Source organism: Chelon labrosus (genome assembly GCF_963514085.1).
Source record: "Chelon labrosus genome assembly, chromosome: 11".
Lineage (NCBI taxonomy): Eukaryota > Metazoa > Chordata > Actinopteri > Mugiliformes > Mugilidae > Chelon > Chelon labrosus.
In genome coordinates this window covers 11,358,422-11,377,806 of record NC_140344.1, presented here as the reverse complement: position 1 = coordinate 11,377,806, position 19,385 = coordinate 11,358,422, and the positions used below count along the sequence as shown (strand labels likewise).

Sequence of the window (19,385 nt, the reverse complement as noted above, 5' to 3'; positions counted from 1 at the left end):
GACTTTTTTCCAAAAAGAGCTCTACCCAAGCGATGAAATCTTATTATTTGGGACTGGATCAATTCAATTAGTGCAAAAAAATACATTGATGTATATACTGACAGCACTGACATATTGGTATAGGTTGAGAGATGGGACACAGGGGGTCTGTGCTCTGGGGATAGTATTATCAACCTTCTGGAAGAATAATTTAAATTGACCTTTGCTTCAATCGGCTGACAACTCAGTCAACTCTTAGACAAGGTGTTAAAATTCACCATATGGTTGTCTGTAATTGATCTCCTTGTTCTATGGCTATCAGAGTGAGTGTTGATAAACTCATTAATTCAAAGCATGTGGGCAAGCTGTTCCCATTTTTGTTTCTATGGGTGGAAAACTATCTGATTAGCAATGTCAGTACATGACTGGATGCACCAGGAGCAACCATAAACGCTATCAAATCCAAGAATTACAAACTAGCCACAGTTATCATTTTTTTATCATACCAGTACAACCCTTACCAAACATCATAAATTAGCAAGTGTCATGCTAGCTCAAGTCAGCTATGTTAGCTTTTCACACACACAAAGACAAAATGGGCTTACCTGCGCACTTTGACGAGTTTAGGTTAGCAAAATCCATCTGAATTTATTAGCTAGCTAGCTGAACACATCACTGAACCAATGACAAATGTATTATGTACTGTGCTGTAAAATTATGTAGGAATTGTTGTTTCAACTCAGTTGTGGCTTTCCCGCGAATTTTCCGGGTGCGAAACCCGTTTTCCGATTTTTCCCAACATCACATGAACGCACACCTAGTGCTAGCTTAGTAAGTGCTAACTTTGTAAATGCTAAATAAATTAATTTTATGATTTTACATTGCTGATTAACCAAATAAACATGCATATCGCGTTTAGTATTGCTCAGTTATATTTCTTAATTACTTAGCTTTAAATTAAACGACTATTAAACAGTTATTGTCAGTCGCCTACATTTCCCAGAATCCCACGCCATTGTTTACTGGAGCCGAACCGTTGCTGCTGTCATTGTCAAATCAGCACGACTATCCGGCCGTGATTTAATATTAACAATGCAGCCCTTTCAATATTCACCCGTTTTATTCCAAATTAACTACACGTTTGGCTGAATCTACGCGGTTTACGGAGCAGAAAACGGGAACATGAAATGGAGATCACTCGGGCCAGACCGTCCTTGTTTGGAGAAATCGGTAAGGAGCTTACAGCTGGTGAGCAACACTGACTCAGGACAGCAGTTTAAATAAAGTAAATGACTGGACGGGCATGGTCGATACAGTAACTAGTTGTTATTAGCCCTCATTTCGTGGAGACTACCTTCTAATTGCATGTTGCTACTAGCTAGGTTTAGCTGGCATGCTTCCTTAAAGTGGTTAATTTGAGAGGATGACAGTAGAGTGTAAGCTCGTTAATGAGGCCAGCAGGAAGTGGAATACATGTTGTGCAACTGCATTGGTCCAGCAAATGTGATATGCTTTAAGTTTTTTGTTACAGAACATCGAATATATGCATAAAACACACACCGAGTGCTATTAAAATGATCTGGATCATACTGTGTATGTGCCTTCAGCATTGTTCTGCCTTCTGTGTCATTCATATTGTGGTCACCACTGTCTCAGGTTTTGTTACGTTTCCAACTGTAGTGTTAAACAACGCCTTCAGTAGCATCTTGTAACTACTGAAATGTAGTTCTTTGTTTTGTAATCTACTTAAATACGACTCTCATTTTGTGATTGATGGTAAACACCATATTTCAGCTACAGTAGGAATGACAAAAGCTCAACAGAGGCTTTGTTTCATCATAAATCAACACTACAGACATCTTGAATAGAAGGGCTCAGTCTTGTTTGGCTTCATATGTCCACAGCTCATGGCCTCGGATTCTGGACAGACCGGTCAGCAGTGCATGAGGCTGCTGCACACGGCAGGGCCCTCCAACTGAAGCAGCTGATTGAGGAGGGTGCAGCAGTGAATATTGTGGCTGTGAACTCCATCACGCCCCTGCATGAGGCGTGTATACACGGACAGACCCAGTGCGTCAGGCTGCTGCTGGATGCTGGAGCGCAGGTGAGCTGTTTCGTTGTGAGGATCAAGCCAAGCTGGCGGCGTTTCCTCATTAGGAAGCGATCATCGTGCTGGTGATTGTGTGGCATCACAATGGCTCTGTCCTACAGGTGGATGCGCGCAACATTGATGGTAGCACCCCACTGTGCGATGCCTGTGCGGCCGGTAGCCTGGAATGTGTCAAGCTATTGTTGGAGTACGGAGCAGCAGTCAATCCTCCACTGTTTACCTTCTCCCCACTTCACGAGGCATGCATGGGAGGTGCGTGTTGCTATTCAGTGCATAAGAATGTACTTTGAGACATATCTGTCCACGCAAGTGTCTTTATTCAGAGAGTACTGCGTGTCCAGACCTGGCTGCACACAGCAAAAAAAAAAAAAGGAAAAAAAGTTAACAGATAAATGATTAAGACAGACCTGAACTACCTTGACCTTGTGACTCACGTTGTAATCAGTTGAAAACCAGTTAAAAGGTCTTGAACAGCAGACTTCAAGAGTGGATCTGACTTTGAGCTCCTGACTATTCATTTTAAAAACAAAGCAATGAAATAAAAAAAACAATTGCCTTGCAAAAGCATTGAAATATCCTCAATGTCACAACTGTAATGACCAGTAAGAAGAAAGTTTGTGGTTTGTGAATGATGAAACTCCATTTAGCCACATGTGAATGAACACGAGGAGGAACTACTAATATCAGTACTAACTGGAATTTCTCAAATATACTGTTGCAGAGTTTTAATAAACGGACGAGAGCAAAGTTGCCGGAGTCAAATTCCTTGTATGTGTACATACTCGGCCATTAAAGCTGATTCTGATTCTGATTCTTAATGAGTACCCGTCTTTTGTAACAGGTAATTCAGACTGTGTGCAGCTCATGATTGATCGAGGAGCTTTCATGGAAGCACATGACTGCCACTACGGGACACCGCTACATGTAGCCTGTGCCAGGCAACACTATGATTGCGCCAAAGTCCTCCTCAATGCAGGTGGGTCAGTACATGGATATGCCACTCTGCCATTGTGACATTACCATTGTAGAGGTGTTTAAAACATCATTGAACCTAATGTTTGAAGACCAGGAAACAATTTAAAACATTTCCATTTTATCTAGGCAGCAGTTAGCACATTTACATATCATAAAACATCATGGTGCAGTTGTATATAATAAATTAATAGTAATCTATTTTACACACCTGAATTTATTTATTTATCTCCCAGCTCATCTACACTGTTTAAAAATTTACAATTATTCATTGAGAGCTAACCGCTGGTTGCATGTCATCTCTCATATTTTTATATCTATTTCAGATATTTTGTTCCTTTTATAAAGGGATTATGATTCTCATACAGTTTTGTCTTTCGTTTTGAAGGGGCAAATGTGAATGCTGCCAAGATCCATGAGACAGCTCTGCATCATGCAGCCAAAGTAAAGAACACTGATTTGATCGACTTACTTGTGGAGTTTGGAGGTAATGTGTACGCCAGGGACAACCTGAACAAAAAACCCATCCACTACACCAGTCTGGGCTCTCCCTCTTACCTCTGCCTTGAGTTCTATGAGAGTAAGTGTGTTGGCATGACGTCTGCTTCCTGTCTCTGTCAGTGTGTGAGAGCACCAGTTAAATATAACTTTTGATCTTCCTTAGATACCCCCCTCAGTTTGCAGCAGATCAGCAGAGTGGCTGTGAGACGGACTCTCGGCAGAAGAGCATGTGAAGTCGTTTCCCAGCTTGACTTGCCCACTCGCATCATAAGCTTTCTTTCTTACGTTCCACCTCCAGTTATTGAAATTTAATCACTTAGCCACAGCATGACAAACTTGGATGCAGCTCTTAGAAGGTTTGATGCAGCTGGTCCTGTTCTTCATATGACAGAATGTTGCACAGAAGTCTTAACACTGCCAGACATTTAATTAGCTTAAATACTTGGGCTATTTACCTCATGCTGTGTTCACACTAAGAACGTCAAAAGTTACAAAACTTGTTGGTGACAATATCCGTTTAAAGGTTTTATAGAGCAACAAATGCATTTGATTGGTTGACACGTCACTGGAGTCATTTTAAACCGGCTCAGCTTTGATATGCAGCACACCCATCACGTAGCAAGTGTAGGGCATAAGTCTGATATTTCGTATCACCGGCTTCCATTGAAAATGAAATGTAGCTTGTTGCTTTGCCGCTGCTAGTGGGAACTCGGCACATGCAAACTGAAAGCGGCTCCTTTTTCTTGTTTGCTTCATGCTTCACTCAGAGATTTTTGATCATTAGAGAACCTAAAGACAGACCTGAGATGTGTAGCATCAGTTTTCAATACATTTGGCAGAAACAATCCATGATTAGTATTAAGCCCAATATTCATTTGCCTTTTACATGTGATTTGGTACACCAACTACCGAGAAAAATGTATTCACCAGCCAGTCGTTTATTTTAACTCTGGAGTTTGGTGCTTGGTAGGTTGAGCATAGTTTTGGAAAGAAAAATGACTGCTCATTGTGAAGATCAAATAACTTGCCTGCACACCAATGGTTAAACCGACACAAGAGAAGTCTTTATTTTGGCTGATTCAGATCCTCTTTCGGGACGGTGTGGGTGTGTGCAGACTGTTGGGCCCAGTTCCACCTTTCATGTCCTTTTTAGTACATTTAGGAGTCTGGTGATCTCATGTACTTTCCAGCATAGCTTCAACCTGAGCTGAGGTCGAATTACGCACAACACATCTGTGTGGATGTACACCACCTTAACAATTAATACTCTTGGAACCATTTGAGCCAGTGTTACTGTCAGACCATACTGTATATGTTGCTTCCTGGAGCTTGAAATATCAGTACATAAGCTTGGCTTGCTCACCATTACTATGTGCAAAGGTTTCATCATAGACCCTGCAGTACTTTATTGAACCTTGTGGAAACATGTAGTTTTGCTTATTATATCATTGTATGTATTTGTATATATATATATATATTCTGTAACTATTTATTTTTAATGTACATTTGTAAATATTCCAAATGGTTCTACCTCCGTTACGTTTCTGTAAATAAATAGACCACTACAGACTATTTTAAACATAATATGGTGGTGTGTGTTCTATTTGGGGCATTACATTTCAAAATTGTCTTGTTTTGTTTGTTGCTATTTCTCCAAAAGACAAAGACAAACGGCATGGAAATAAATGCAAAAACATATCACAAATATACGAATATATGAAGCACTACATCTATCTATCCATCTATCCATCTACCTATCTATCTATGTGTGTGCAGATATACAGTAGTGAAAAAATGTTTTCGGACACCCCATGCATTTGTGAAATATTGCATTAAGAATCAGAGGTAGTCAAGTGCAATTTCTTTTAGTACAGTCACAGACAAAATACTAAACAAATGCTAAAAAAAAAAAAATCCATTAAAACCTTAATATTGATTGGTTCCATAGAAATACTATAAGAAATTTTGAGTATTGGGTCTTGCCACTGACCAGTGATCCACTAATGAAGGTTGTGCTTTTTATTAAAAGACACAATCTTTATTGCAGTGCTTTGCGTCTATATAAATCCAGCACATCTGAAAGTTCTTCAGAGACAAAAATGGCTAAAACAAGGAACCTAACGTGGGAAACACACCTGAAGATACATTCTCAGCCAGGAAGGGTACAGCTACTGCCAGATAGCCAGGAAGAGCAGATGCAGTCCTTTAGCAGTTGCACACACTCTGCAGAAATATAGACAAACCAACAGCTTGGAAGACAAATCAAGATCTTGGCGTCTAAGGGTTTCTTCAGCAAAAAATGACCACACCCTGATCTGGGTGTGCAGGGAAGGACATCGCAGGAGCTTTAGCAGCAGTGGTCAAACCAAACTGGCCGACTTTTAGATCATGGCTTAAGGTCCTACAAGGCTGTCAAGAAGCCCCTGATCAATGAGAGACAGATGTTAGCCCGGCGTCGTTGGGCCCCGAGCCCACAAGAACCGGACAGCCAGGAAAACATGAGCCTCATTGAAAATCTGTGGTGGATTATCAAAAGGTCTGTTCCAAAACGTAAACCAAAGAATTTAGAAGAATTAAAGGCAGTAATTCAAGAAGAATGGGACAACATTGTGATAGGCTTGTGAGAAACATGCCAGCCAGGATTAGAGCTCTACTGAATGCTAATGGCAGGACTATTAAATATTAATTTGACGATGAGATGGTTTATTTATTTTTTGGTTCAGTTTTGAACATATTCTCTGTTATTTGTTGACTTTGATACCAACAATGTTGAGAACTTTGCTAGTTTTTCTTGTAAACAATAAACAAAAAATATATAATTTGTATTTGTTTGTGTCTGTCTAATGCAGCCACACCTTCTGAAACACAAAAAAGATTTTTCCACGAATGTTTCATGAAAGTATTTGATACTGTGTAAAAATTTAAAGGTGTCCAAAACCTTTTGTCCACCACTGTATTTGGAATCATGTTGGTTGAATACTGACACATTAGTGTGGTCCTTAGCTGTGAGCCGTCCAGGATCCACACATGAACCGATAAATTATATAAATTTAAATGTAGTGTCAATCTTTGGTAACCAGGACTGTAACACATTTTCAGAAAAAAAAATATCTGGGCCAGCTCCCACAATGACATCTCACTGATCGTTTACAGGAAGTATTTTTATTTGTTTTGTTTTTTTCTGACTTAACCAGCTCAAGATGAGCGCCAATGAATTTGATGGTCTGTCAAAGCTGTGTACTTGCCTAGACAACAATCCTTTGAGATTCCCGTTAGGCAGTAGGACAAACGACTACAACTGAAAACCACAGAACGAAAGACATCCCTGTTGTCCTTGTCTAGAGATACCATGGTAGTACTTAAGAGAGGGAAACAACTTCACGAAAGATTAGATAAACGCAACCTGCTCCCATGGCCTGAAATGAAACTGAGGCCCGCCTATGCTCAGACAGTAAAAGAATTTATTCCACCTGACTAGAACAAAAACATGACTGAACACGGTACACTGCTACAGAGCTCGACAGGCATCAGATCTACAGTGTTTGATATTGATTGTTAACATGATATGATAAGAAAGTGTTGCATCACAAAGTGTGATCACAGTAATCAGTTTAAACAGGCTCTAAAAGTAGCACGAGGAGTAAGAATCAGCTTCTACAAGAGAAGCATCAGTACATACAGATAAATAAAAACATCCGTTATTGGGACATAAACTTTATGGAAGCGAATGTTTGCTGAATTCAGAGTTAACAAATATAAAATAAACATTTCTTTGTTGAAATCTGAATCCTAGCAACTGCCTGAGCGCGTGACAACCGTCCTTGTGACGTTAGCAACCAACAGAGTAAACAGGAAGTGAAATAATGTCAAACGTAACAGCAAAACTTCCCCAGAAGAAAAAAAATATATATATATGTACAAGTCTTGCAAATATAAATGAAACGAGTGTGGTCATTTTACACGAAAAGTATGCTCAGCTACAGCGGTTACACCCATGGTTACGCCACAGTTGCTAGCTTACCGCGGGCAGGGGGCTATTTCCTGTCCGACCGGTCGGACTACAACAACCTGAAACACAGGTTCCTACTGAACAACGAGATCGTGGTCTTCACTTCCAGGCACTGTTAGTGAAAGAAATATTGAGTTGTTCCTACAAATGATACTTTTATTCATTTTATTTTAACAAGGTTCTCCAAAAATAGTAAGCAGACTAGTAATTAACACAAGAAGCTGATATATTCATAAGGTAGTATGGCTCTGATTGAAATTATGCCAAGAAGCTACAATGAGGAATATATTAAAGAGTCACAGAAACTCTGAACTCACATTTAATGATTTGTTGTTGAATCCAAACATGGCAGTTAACCAGGCTTTGGTTCCTGTTTTGGTTCCTTATATTTATGCCTATTAATACACATCTGTAAAGATTTTAAAAGATACCACTTAGCACCATCCACAGTGGAGAAATTGTTTGCGCTACGGTGGCCATTTGCTTAAATATTAGGCTAATATAAAGGCTTCACAGTGAGGGATTAACTGGTGAAGAAGAAGCCAGCCACATTCTTTGAAGGTGTTCAAAATCGAAAACATCTTCAGTTCCCCCTGGCTTGTCATCTGATCCTACCTGAACCACAACAGCTGTCGGCTGCAGGGGAAGCAGGTGTTCTTGTAGGATTGTGTTTTCAGGAGTATCAGTTTTTTTCCACCTCAGGAGAGCCACCGAAGACCAATGAGAATGAGAATCAAACCGCAGATGTAAGGTCGGCATACCTATTGGTTTTTACATACTTTATATGTCCTCCAAAAAGACTGCATGGCACGGGCCTCTCAAACAGCCTTTTACTAAATGTTGAGATGGATAGTTTCACTATGGTTGTGGTGAAGCTGGTAATATTAGCGATGTATCACCCGCTATAAATACTGCCGGTTCAACAATTGACACGTTGCAAGAGGCCCCTGTGTTTATTAGTGGAAGTGAAAGGTATGCTGCTAGAGCTGTGGCAGCACTAACATCAGACATCAGGAACATGCAGAGAATTACAACGGCCATTATACGGTAACTCCAGGCTCAAAGGCTTTAAAACTTTATTATAGAAGTTTGTTGAACACCAAGGTTACCATTTAGTGAATGAGTCATCCAGTTCATTATATTTAAAACAAAGCTTAAATGAAGCCAAATGGACTTATTTGAGTTTTATTGGAGATGTTTCACCACTCATCCAAGTGGCTTCTTCAAACAAGTCCAGGAGCTTTTGTTTTAGATCACTGGCGAGTAGAGTGGAGTCAAACTGTCCAGAGAGAGAAGAGCTGTACAGCGGAACAAAAGAGGAAGTCTTCATTGTGATGATGTGAAGTTTATGACTCTTCAGGACAGTGTGTCCAGAACATACTTCTTCTTATAGCGATGGTTTCTACACTACTCTCAAAATACAAAGGAAATTCTGTTGTCATTTTCTTTATTTTACTACATGGACACATAATAGTATCAAGTGCATCTCCTTTACTCATCTGGAATGAAAGTACGCCACTGTGACATGTCAAAAACAAACAATCATCAGGGTTTTTTTTTGTGTGTGTGAAAACAAGTAACAAACAGATATAACAACAGATATTAAGCTCATTCATGAAAATTTTCTAAACAGAAAAATTGGCCAAAATGGGCTTTGATAGATCAAGATGGTATTTCAAATAGAAACCGCAATCAAGGCCTTTTTAGAGGGCACTGTTTTTACAGTTGTTACATTCTGAAATTAATATTTGCAGAACTACTTTAAGGTTGTTATTTTTGAACACTATATGTGAGAAGAAGCACTCTTCTGAGTTTTCTACAGCCTGTTTGCTATGCATGTTGCAACACACCTGTTGCAACACTATCTATTAACCAGCTCGGTCAACAATAAAAGGAAGTGACTGAGAGGCCAAAGTACAAATGGCTGCTGGTGTGTTGCAATTGAATAAAAAAAAAAACACGTCACAGTCAGACACACTCAGGACTCTACAAGTACAAAGCTAAACATTTTATTTTTTGCAATTAACACATTTCTAACGAATACACTTATATTCACTTTTTTCCTAAGAAATGTTTTTACTTTATCTCAATGTTCATGTCACGTTCTTCTCGTTATCTTGTATCTAAGCTCAAAACATCTTTAGACTTGTATCAACCACAGGCTTCCTGTGGACAGCAGAAACATTTCACCAAGTTTCTTGGTCCCTTATCTTCACACAGATAGCACAACAGACAGCTTCACACATGTTGCCTATAGTATAGCTGCTCATGTACAGATTACAGCTCAACACTTAAAGTTTTAACGCATAAACCACAGAATGAAAAAAAAAGGTGAAGCGCTATAAAGCTGTTTTAACTTGCTTTATACCACAGAAAAACCTAATTCCAATCCACACACATTTAGCAGATGTAAACATTTATATCAGTCATAATGGCACACATCACTTTTTTTTATAAACTAATTGCATGATTTAAAGACTTGACAGACATTTGGACGGAAATGGCTGGGAAGGTTTTTCAGTGCAGCTACAGAGACAAAAGCAAAAGAGCAAGAACAGCAGAGGTTGAGGGAAAATTTACTCATAGACACACTTGATTAAACAGGATACATGCTGAAAGCAAATGTCTGTCTGAGAGGAAACATGGCTCAACATCTATACTCCAGTTTCCTTCCTCTTTACTGATTCTTGTAACTTGTGGTCCAGTCTAGTTTTGGAGAGTGTCTGAGGCCTGAGTTTAGGGCCAGAGACAGGGGGACAGTTCTCATCTGTCTCTTCATCACAGATCGTGGCTGAGATAGAAGAGGAGCGCCTCTTTGCTCGGATGACGTCCTGCTGAACTCTAGCTGGAGCCCCCTGCTGTTGAGTCATGGCAGTGCGAAGGCAGTTGAGCCACTGCTGCTTGTGGTAGACGTCACTGACGTGCAGGGTGTGGGACTGGCCATGGGAGGGGTCCAGTGAACTCAGACGGAAAACATTCTTAGCTAGACAGACACAAAGAGGGCAAAGGAACAGTCAGGAATGGTAAAAGGCTGCACAATCTAGAAATATGCTTAATGACACTTCCTTCGAAAATATTTGTACACACGTCTTCAGGATTATACAGCAATAATCCTAAATCTGATACCCCACCATAAATTCTGTAGATATGTTTTTATTTAAATTATTCCTTCGGCACAAGAGATTTGCTTGTCAGGAAATATAAAAGAGGTAGTCTACAGAGAATTATGACAAGACTCGGCATGTCGACATGCTCTACAGAGCATTTTAGTGTCCTCGCTGTTATGGTTTTACAGCCTGTATCTTTACACAGATATCGGTTCATGCTTACTGCTCTCATAAACGCTGTTTTCTGCAGAGCAGGCAAAGTATTCTGTGAAAAAGCTTTAGTAATCCCATTGTACATTACTTGTGCAGTATCAAACAGACAGACACAGCTTACAGCTAGCTGGAGATCACAATGAACATTAAGCATCTAAAGAGTTAGATATTTCCAACACTGAGACCAAACCAGAAGTAAAATAAGGTGTACATTGGACTGACAGTTTGCCAAGTCACAAGAAACAGGTTTCTGAATGAGTGATAATGTTGGTTTGTCTGTTTGATGAGTCAATAATTCGCTGTTTGCCAACATGTTCATCTTAAAAACCTTCTTAAGTCATTATACTGTGTGTCAGTGTTGTGTTAATAGCAATCCCCACTGACACACAAGTTAAAACGGCCTGGCACAAAAATCTGTTTTCGTCTCTATGGCTATTTTTTTGTTATACGTAGATGAAATAAATAAGAGCGGGGCCACTTAGACCATCAGCTGTCTGACTCAGCTCCACTCATGCTTCACCTCTTTGACCAGTTTTCTTGAGGAGGATGGCGATGACCAGAACCACCAAAATAAGCTTCAAAACAGGTCTGTACAATCGCTTGGGGTGACATCACACAGGGTTCGTCCATATTTCTGCTTTCCCCAAGTGACCGATCTTTACTATGCATATATTATGTGAAAATATCTTTACCTGAAGCCAAGGGGTCGTTCCTAAAAGTACAAATTCACTACAGCTGCATTAACAGGAATAAGCACACGCCCTTGTCAGTGAAATTGAATTGCCGCTGATTGTGCTGTGTTTACTTTGGTTGGGCCACTCTGTGCAACAGCAACGCTAATGGTGGAGCAAACATAAGGTGTGCAAGCTTTGTTTTACTTCATTATCCCTCCCACACATGGCTCTGGCTACTTTGAAAAAACACTGGAAATTCAAAAGATGGGTAGAACAAAGCCATACCATAATTATGTTAACTTCCACATGAAGGCAGCAAGAACATTTGTAGTTTACACTATCATCTGTGGATTCTTTAAATCATTTATAAAAAATAAATAAATAAATGTAAAGGTCAGCGAACAGTCTCACCTCTAATTAGGTCAGACAAACAGTTAGAAAAACAAAATGACTTTCTGTTTGCACTGGCAAAACTGGCAAATCTTCACGTCTGATAAGCTGAAACTGACAATGTTTGTAAACCATCCTGGATGAATGAAACAACAACTTCTGTGAATTAACGGGTGGAATAATCTCAGAGAAAATGCCAGAGCAATAATGAGCCACTGCAGACATTTATCCAGCAGGTGGGGTGCGATGCAACTCAGCTCACCTTTCTCTCCATTGGTGAAAGCTCCTCTGAAGGACCCCCCCATGCGGATCTCTCCGTCTTGCAGGTCCTCTAGAGCCAAGTCCCGGACTGGGATCGGCTGGCGATACACCTGGAAGGAGCTCTTGTCGTTACGAGTCACCGGTCGGGTCAGAACCAGCAGCTCAGAAAACAGGAACACGTGTAGCCTCTGAAACAGTACATTCATAGAGAATGTGAAATACCAGAAACAGCATGTAGATAGAAATGTAGCTGCGAGAGGATGGTAATAATAAGGAGGAAAAACAAAATTCTCACCAAGCCACTCTTGCTCCGCAGCTCACCGTGACATAGCAGGATCTTACAGTTATCAATGAGGGGGTCCCGCTGCTTATCATACAGAAACACCAGTTTGTCGATGTAATACTGGCACTCAGACTCCCCTTTCCTCACATCAATATCAGTCAGGATCTCCTGAATAATAATGATCTGGATAATAAAACAAAGAGCAAAGTGCCAACAAATAAATAAGTGAAATCAACGCGCATTAAATTCAACGAATCCATGTTTTCTGCATCGGCCATGTGAAGTGTATAACGTACGGCCCTCTCCAGGTTGGTTACATCTGGGTGATCAGGAGGAGTGTGTTTGAGAATCTCTCGCAGCAGCAGCGGGTATTTCACCAGCCGTGAACGAGGGATGTCGAGGAAGCTCCACAAGTCCAACTTCCTGCTGAAGGGGGACTCCAGACAGCGCTGCAGGAAGTCCTGCACCCGTCGGTCCTGCTTCTTCTGGTCCAGCAGGGCTTTGGCTGCAAGCTGGTTGCTGCAGTAGTTTTTGTAAGCGTTCAAACCAGGCAGCTGAGAAGACACGGCGATACACACACGGATTCAACACGGAGGAAAATTCTCTGATTCGTCAAAACAAACGAGACTTAAAACTAACTTTAAAATGTCTTAAATAGTTGCTGAAGTTAGTCATAACATGTCTCTGTGTGCGATTTTGTCCGTACTGTAATGAACTAAAAGTGGGATTATTGTAACGGTGTAATACTAATTTTAGCTTTTACTAGTCATAACAAATGAAATAATTAGTAGGCGTTATTAGTATGTGTGATTCTGTAATAAAAATAGTACCTGCATGTGGTTTATGTTGTAATGTTGTTATGTGAAGAGTCACCATGCAGAGTTAACTTGTTTCCTCAGTAATAATCAGGGACCTGACTAACTGCAAACAGCACAGCAGTGACATTACTGTGTGTAAGGTTTGTCTTTTAATCAGAGCTTTGTGTGGGTCTCTATGATATCTATCATCAGGGCATAGATAAGTTAATAACAACTTAATGAACTTGGTGTGCAAGACTTACTTTAAACATTTTCTGTCATGTTACCATGCCCGCACACAACAAACAATACTATTCATGGTTCGTTACAAGCATTGTTTGCACAACATCCTACTGTATCCCAAATGATTTGCATTTTATTTGCATCCAGAGCGCTGAACTATGATCACATGCTTTTGACTGGACCACAGAGGATACATGTGAATACACAGCATCAACGTCTCAGCATACGTCAGTCAGCTGTTAGCGTAAACATACCCAGTCTGTTACTATCTGTCCGATCTGACCGATTGTTCCATCGGGGCCAGTTCCCTCCATCAGTTTCATCAGTAAATCTGCAGATTAAAAAAATAGACACATGGTCAAACACACTCATTGGAAGATATAATGAGGAATTAATAGAGAACTTCTAAAATTATTTGTTGACGGCTCACCCTCATGTAAGGGGATGTACGCATCCAGGTCACCAAAAATGTGAGCTAGTTCCTCCTCTGTCATGATGAAGAGCTTGAGCATCGGGTCGTGGTACGCCTAGACGGGAGACAAGCAGGAGCGTGGTTGCCAAACAAAGTTGATTAAGGGAGGATAAATGTTTGAATTCTCTTTCTAATTTAGATTTAATTTCCTAACCTTTCGTGCAAGTTGAAGATCTTCGATTAGATCCTGCTCTCCTCTATAAAGTTCATGGATCGCCTGGAGAGTAACAGTGAAGCACAAGAGAAACCAGCAGGAGAGGTTACTTTATTCTGCCCTGTGCATTGTTAAGATGCTGCTCTTTACTTGAGAAGAACTGAGCTGCACAACCTCTTGTCTCTTGATCTCTTTGGTGGAGAACGTGCTCTTCTGATGGACGTCCAGCGTCTCCGACCACAGCGTGCTGTTTCTGCGTTTAGTGGGAGTCGGACCTGTAGCCTTGCTGCTGGCTTTGAGGGACGTCCCGGGTGACTTGGAATCACCACGTAATGACATCGACTGGAGGAAAAAAAAATTAAAAATCACGGTCAAACTCAGATTCTACTCATTTGTTGGACAAGCTTCACAACAGTACAGCGTTTACCTGGATGGTCTGGCCGAAGCGCCGCACTGCTCCATTCTTTGAAGGAGACATCAGATTGACGAGGGATGAAACTTTGGCCAGTGGTCGGACACGTTTGTTACTGGGCTCCTGTAAAATAGAACAAACTTTCTTCACTTCCGCTCTACTGAATAATACTATATTTTCAGTACAGTTCCTACACTATACAAAATTATTCAACACCTTCAACCAGGAAAACGATGTGAATAAACTTTCATTATAACACATACTAAGGCTTTGGGAACTTTAACTTTAATACTGCATATCTTGTTATATAAAAATATAATGGTGAGTATACTAACAGCACTAGTATGGTGTGCATCTGACCTTCATGACCTGCAATAAATGTTTCTTGACAGTATTTTTGGCCATTGTGCATGAGCAAAAGCTCCCAACTCACAGATATCTTTTGGTTTCCATGCTGCTACTGCTTTCTTTGAATCCCACCAGAATTTTCAGTGGGATTTAAATGTGAAATCTGAGAGTCACTGACTTGCTAGAAGGTCAGATGATTACTAAGCTTCAGTTTAAACACAGAAACCAACACATTTTTCTTTACTTTGGTATTTTAAAGAAACCAAGACGCCAGTTGGATGTTGTAGTTTACTAGTTCCTGGAGGGAATAGGATGAACCCCATTATGCTCAACTGCTGGGATGGTGTTGTTCTTCTGGGTCCACCTTTATGTACTTTTGGCTCAGGGTACAGCAACAATTTAAGGCATAAGGACCTTATTTTATTTTTATTTTTTCCTACAGTCCGTACTGAGGTAATTGTTCCTGCCTTAATCAGGTCTTTCTTTTGCAGAAAGGATTTTTTTACTTTCTTCTGCGTACAGAAAGGTTTACTGTACTTGGCATACGCTCACAACCGTGCTTCTTGAAGATGTCCTGAAAATCTTTTTTTTTTTTTTAAAATGACTGCTATTTTGGTATGATAAAATAATTTCTTCTTTTTGCTTTTGAGGACACTCATTTATCTTGTGGTGCCACACTTATGACTCAGCTTAAAAAACAGAATAAACAGAAAGACTGTTCAGTAGTTTCTGTATATACTAGAAAGTAATCATTATTAAATGTATTAACAAAAGCATGGTTATATTACCAAAACAGATTGTAAAGCTTGACATACTCAGCAGGATCGAATAGTTTTTGCTGCAGCTTTATTTTACCATCTCATCTAATGTGATATTGTAATGCCTTGCTGATGTTTCATCTGTTTTATAGGAAATTAAAAGAAAGCCCTCCAGTTATGACTGAAGATCTTTCCTCAATTTATTCTTGTCTTAAATATTATAGCTGATGGACAACGTGGCTGACTGTCATCATTATTTCCTCAGACACATGCTGGGTGTGCCAGTTTAAGGGATAGCAGGATTACCCTGAGTCATGCAGAGGGATTAAAGTTTACTATGACGATCCTTTCAAGGGTGCTCACTAGACGTGAGCTGCCTGGACTCTCACCTTGAGGTCGAAGCTGGACAGACTGATGGTGTCATCGTCCTTCTCTTTGCGCTTTCTCTTCTGCAGCAACATAACAAAACACACGTGCTACTTTCAAAAGCCTGATGAAAGCTCCAACAACACATATACAGCAACATCTCTTATATAAGTGTGACGACCAGAGCCTAAAACTCATTAAACTATGTTTATTAGAGAACACAGAAGTCACATGTGTGGCTCATGACAGCCATAGATAACAAAGAGATGACTGTATGAGGACGTGATCACTGCAGTCAAACATGATGGTGTTGTGTTTTTAACATTAACTCACTAGAGTGAAGTCCCACGGAGTCCCTGGAGTGAGAAAGGTGAAGGAGCTGACTCTCTGTAGAGGAGGTCTACAGGAAATGAGACAAATCAGTTTCAGCCTTGGAACACCAGTTGTTTATATCAGTTTCATCACACGGCGGCAGCTTGTTGTATTCTAGTCTGCTAATTTAGTCTAGTAGTCAGTCAAATTTACTCAAAAGAAGAAGGCATGCAGACATTAAATCTTTTTTTTAATCCTCTTACTCCAATCATTTCTAGATGAAGTACAAATTGTTAGTAAAATGGAGGCCATTTTCATGACACGCTTCTTCCCGTCACCGTTATATTTCAAATGCTGTGGGATGACAGAGGGATGTTAATATTTAAAACCATATAAGGAGCTACACTGTTCTGTCCTGCTGCAGGGAAGAAAAAAAAAAGTTAATGATGGTGTCAAAACAATGAAGCTACAGAGTGTTTTGACACCCAGAGGGTGCTGTCAAGGCCAAGGTCAGCCGCACAGACAGAAACACAACCTCCTCCTTGTGCTCATAATGTGAAGGAGTACAAGTTGTACTGCTGAAGTAGCATTTTTCTGCAAGTGTAAGCCATTCAGATGTGTTTTTCAACGGTTTTAACGGAGTAACAATTAGAATTAATCTATGTAAGATAAAACATTCCTCCATTTTTTTTGGCACTGTAATTCTTAGTCACTACATTCTGGGAACTCAAGACACATATAATTTTTTTCATCCATATCTGCATCCACAAGTCTGCAAGTACAAATACAGGTGCACATGTTTGAACATCTGACTATGTTAAACCAATAAAGTATCTTTAGGGAACAAAAAGGAATAGTTTGTGTGTGTGTGTGTTGCTACACAGATTGTTTACTTTAAGATGCATTTAAGAAAATACAGAAATCTATTGCTCTAGCAGATTGTCTACATAGACTGTATATAAAGACTGTAGACACTAAAGGTATAGTGAGTGTAGAGTGTATAGTGAAACGTTTGGTACACAACTTTATTGTCTACCAGAGAAAAACTTAATTTGTCTTGCTTATCGCAACATAAAAGAAAAAAACACATAACCTCTCACAGGATAAAATGTATCATTGTATCTAACTTACACTAACCACACCACACGCAGGTTTCTAATTGCATGACAAATTGCGGTCACAACATCCGAACTTATGACTTCCGAGGTGCACCTGAAGGCAACACTTGCCAGTTACAATACCAGCCCCTTCCGTCACTGTCGACTAACCAGGTAATCATAAAGGTAAAGTGGGTATTATACCTAAATTATATCACAGGGGTATATCAAACAAAACATTATTTTATTATTGTTCCACGTGTACGTACTTTTTGGAGTTGTTTCTCCTCAGTGTTCGTGGAGAAGGCTCCGCAGCGCTGATAATACTGGTAGTAGATGTCCGCGATGAGATCCTGCGAAGCTTCTTCGGTTTGTTTTCTACCGCCATTCCGCCAACTTCTTCATTTTCCTCCATTTTGAGACGGACTTCGTATTAAAAAATTGTTACACCGATATGCAGTAGTAACTTAGAGAAAGAAATAAACAAGCCAGGGGTATGAAAACTGTCTCGATGTGTACAAAGAAAGCTGGAGCTCGATGACAACAGAACACACACTACGGCGGAAGTTTGAATATGGCGGATTCTTGGAAATGGACCAATCAGGAAAGAGCTCAGAGCTGCGCTCCCCACGAGCAGGGTGTGGGCGGGGCTAGTCAAAGAAAAGACCTTGAAGAAGAAGAACGATGTCTCTAACAAGAGGAGAATAATGGAAACCAGCATGGTCTCAGGGAATTACACACCACTGGCCTCCATTAAACCTTTTTAAAGCAACTCAGTGCCAAAAAATAACTACAGAACGGTGAAACAGCTGTTGTGAAATTGCAATAAATAAATAAATACATAGATAAATGGAAAGAATCCGTAAAGAATTATAATAATTATCAATCAATCAATAAATATTCCTCAGGTTTCAGCTTTTTTTTTTGCGACATTTTCTATATTTAATATAATCATAAATAATAATATGACTTGTTTTTGCTAAAAAAAAACAACGATTTTTTTTTTTTATACTCAAAACCTATTGAGTTTTAAATATAATCCTTTCATGCAGGTGTCTTGTAGGTGTCAATGTAGATTTCATCAGGCTATAATTCAGATGTGATGTGCATTCTGCAGACAGCACCTTAGTAAAAACGAATAAAAAGAGTACAGAGAGTTGGAGGACAGCATTTATTTATTTATTTGTTTATTTTACCTCGGGGACCCTGTTTGTTTTCATATAATACCCTGAAGGATTGCAGAGGGACAGAACTAATATACTATAACAGCAGTATACAAAATGTCTCATTTGAATATTGTAAAGGATGCAATATCATATTTTTTCTTATGACCATACCAATATTAGACCAGTATTCCTTCCTTTATTTTACTGAATTGAAAAGCCAACAATGGCCTCCAACTTTGGGCTTTTCATCAGAATAATATATCATCTTATAAGAAGGCTAATGGTATGTAATAAACAATCATTTTACCTCCATATAAGACTCAAGATTAGATTATATAGGCACGGTGATGGCCTGTTTTACCCTTCCCTATAGGACGATCTGACCATCAATCACACAGGACGTGATGAGATCCTTCAGTCCTATAGCTCCGTCCTTCATGAGCCCATCATCACCTCAGCGTGGCCATCCGTTCCACTTTGATGCATGTCGGTGTCATGATCTATGAAGCCTGACATCACTGCTGTAGTGTCTTCTTTAAATCAGGATGAGGAGGAGACTTAAAATGGCTCCTTGTGGACATGAGGACATGCACTATTCCTTCGGGCTCATGACTCACACTTTGTGCGATGAATCCACAGTTAGAAGTATATAGAAAGATGTGCTAATTAAGGATTGGCACGCTCAAAACGAAAACAAACTGTCCTGTGGGATGATATACATCTACTGTAACTCTGTGCAGTTTGGGTTTAAAGCAGATTAT

At 39.8% G+C, this 19,385-nt stretch overlaps 2 protein-coding genes across 2 annotated transcripts; one reads left to right on the top strand and one right to left on the bottom strand.

The window, feature by feature from the left end:
• Positions 1 to 982: 982 nt before the first annotated feature.
• Positions 983 to 5,271, top strand: LOC311496058 (ankyrin repeat and SOCS box protein 13-like). The gene is made up of 6 exons (XM_084555797.1): positions 983 to 1,209; positions 1,884 to 2,083; positions 2,191 to 2,341; positions 2,931 to 3,065; positions 3,450 to 3,641; positions 3,726 to 5,271. Exons 1-6 carry the CDS (start codon positions 1,167 to 1,169, stop codon positions 3,872 to 3,874), a joined length of 870 nt encoding a protein of 289 aa, XP_084411923.1. The 5' UTR covers positions 983 to 1,166; the 3' UTR covers positions 3,875 to 5,271.
• Positions 5,272 to 9,029: 3,758 nt separating this feature from the next.
• LOC311496010 (neuroepithelial cell-transforming gene 1 protein-like) lies at positions 9,030 to 18,089 on the bottom strand. The gene is made up of 12 exons (XM_084555731.1): positions 17,728 to 18,089; positions 16,383 to 16,449; positions 16,073 to 16,132; positions 14,593 to 14,700; positions 14,340 to 14,507; positions 14,166 to 14,228; positions 13,970 to 14,066; positions 13,794 to 13,870; positions 12,796 to 13,053; positions 12,512 to 12,682; positions 12,218 to 12,404; positions 9,030 to 10,554 (listed from the first exon to the last, which is right to left on the bottom strand). The coding sequence occupies exons 1-12, from the start codon at positions 17,871 to 17,873 to the stop codon at positions 10,226 to 10,228; spliced, it is 1,731 nt and encodes a 576-aa protein (XP_084411857.1). The 5' UTR covers positions 17,874 to 18,089; the 3' UTR covers positions 9,030 to 10,225.
• Positions 18,090 to 19,385: the final 1,296 nt, after the last annotated feature.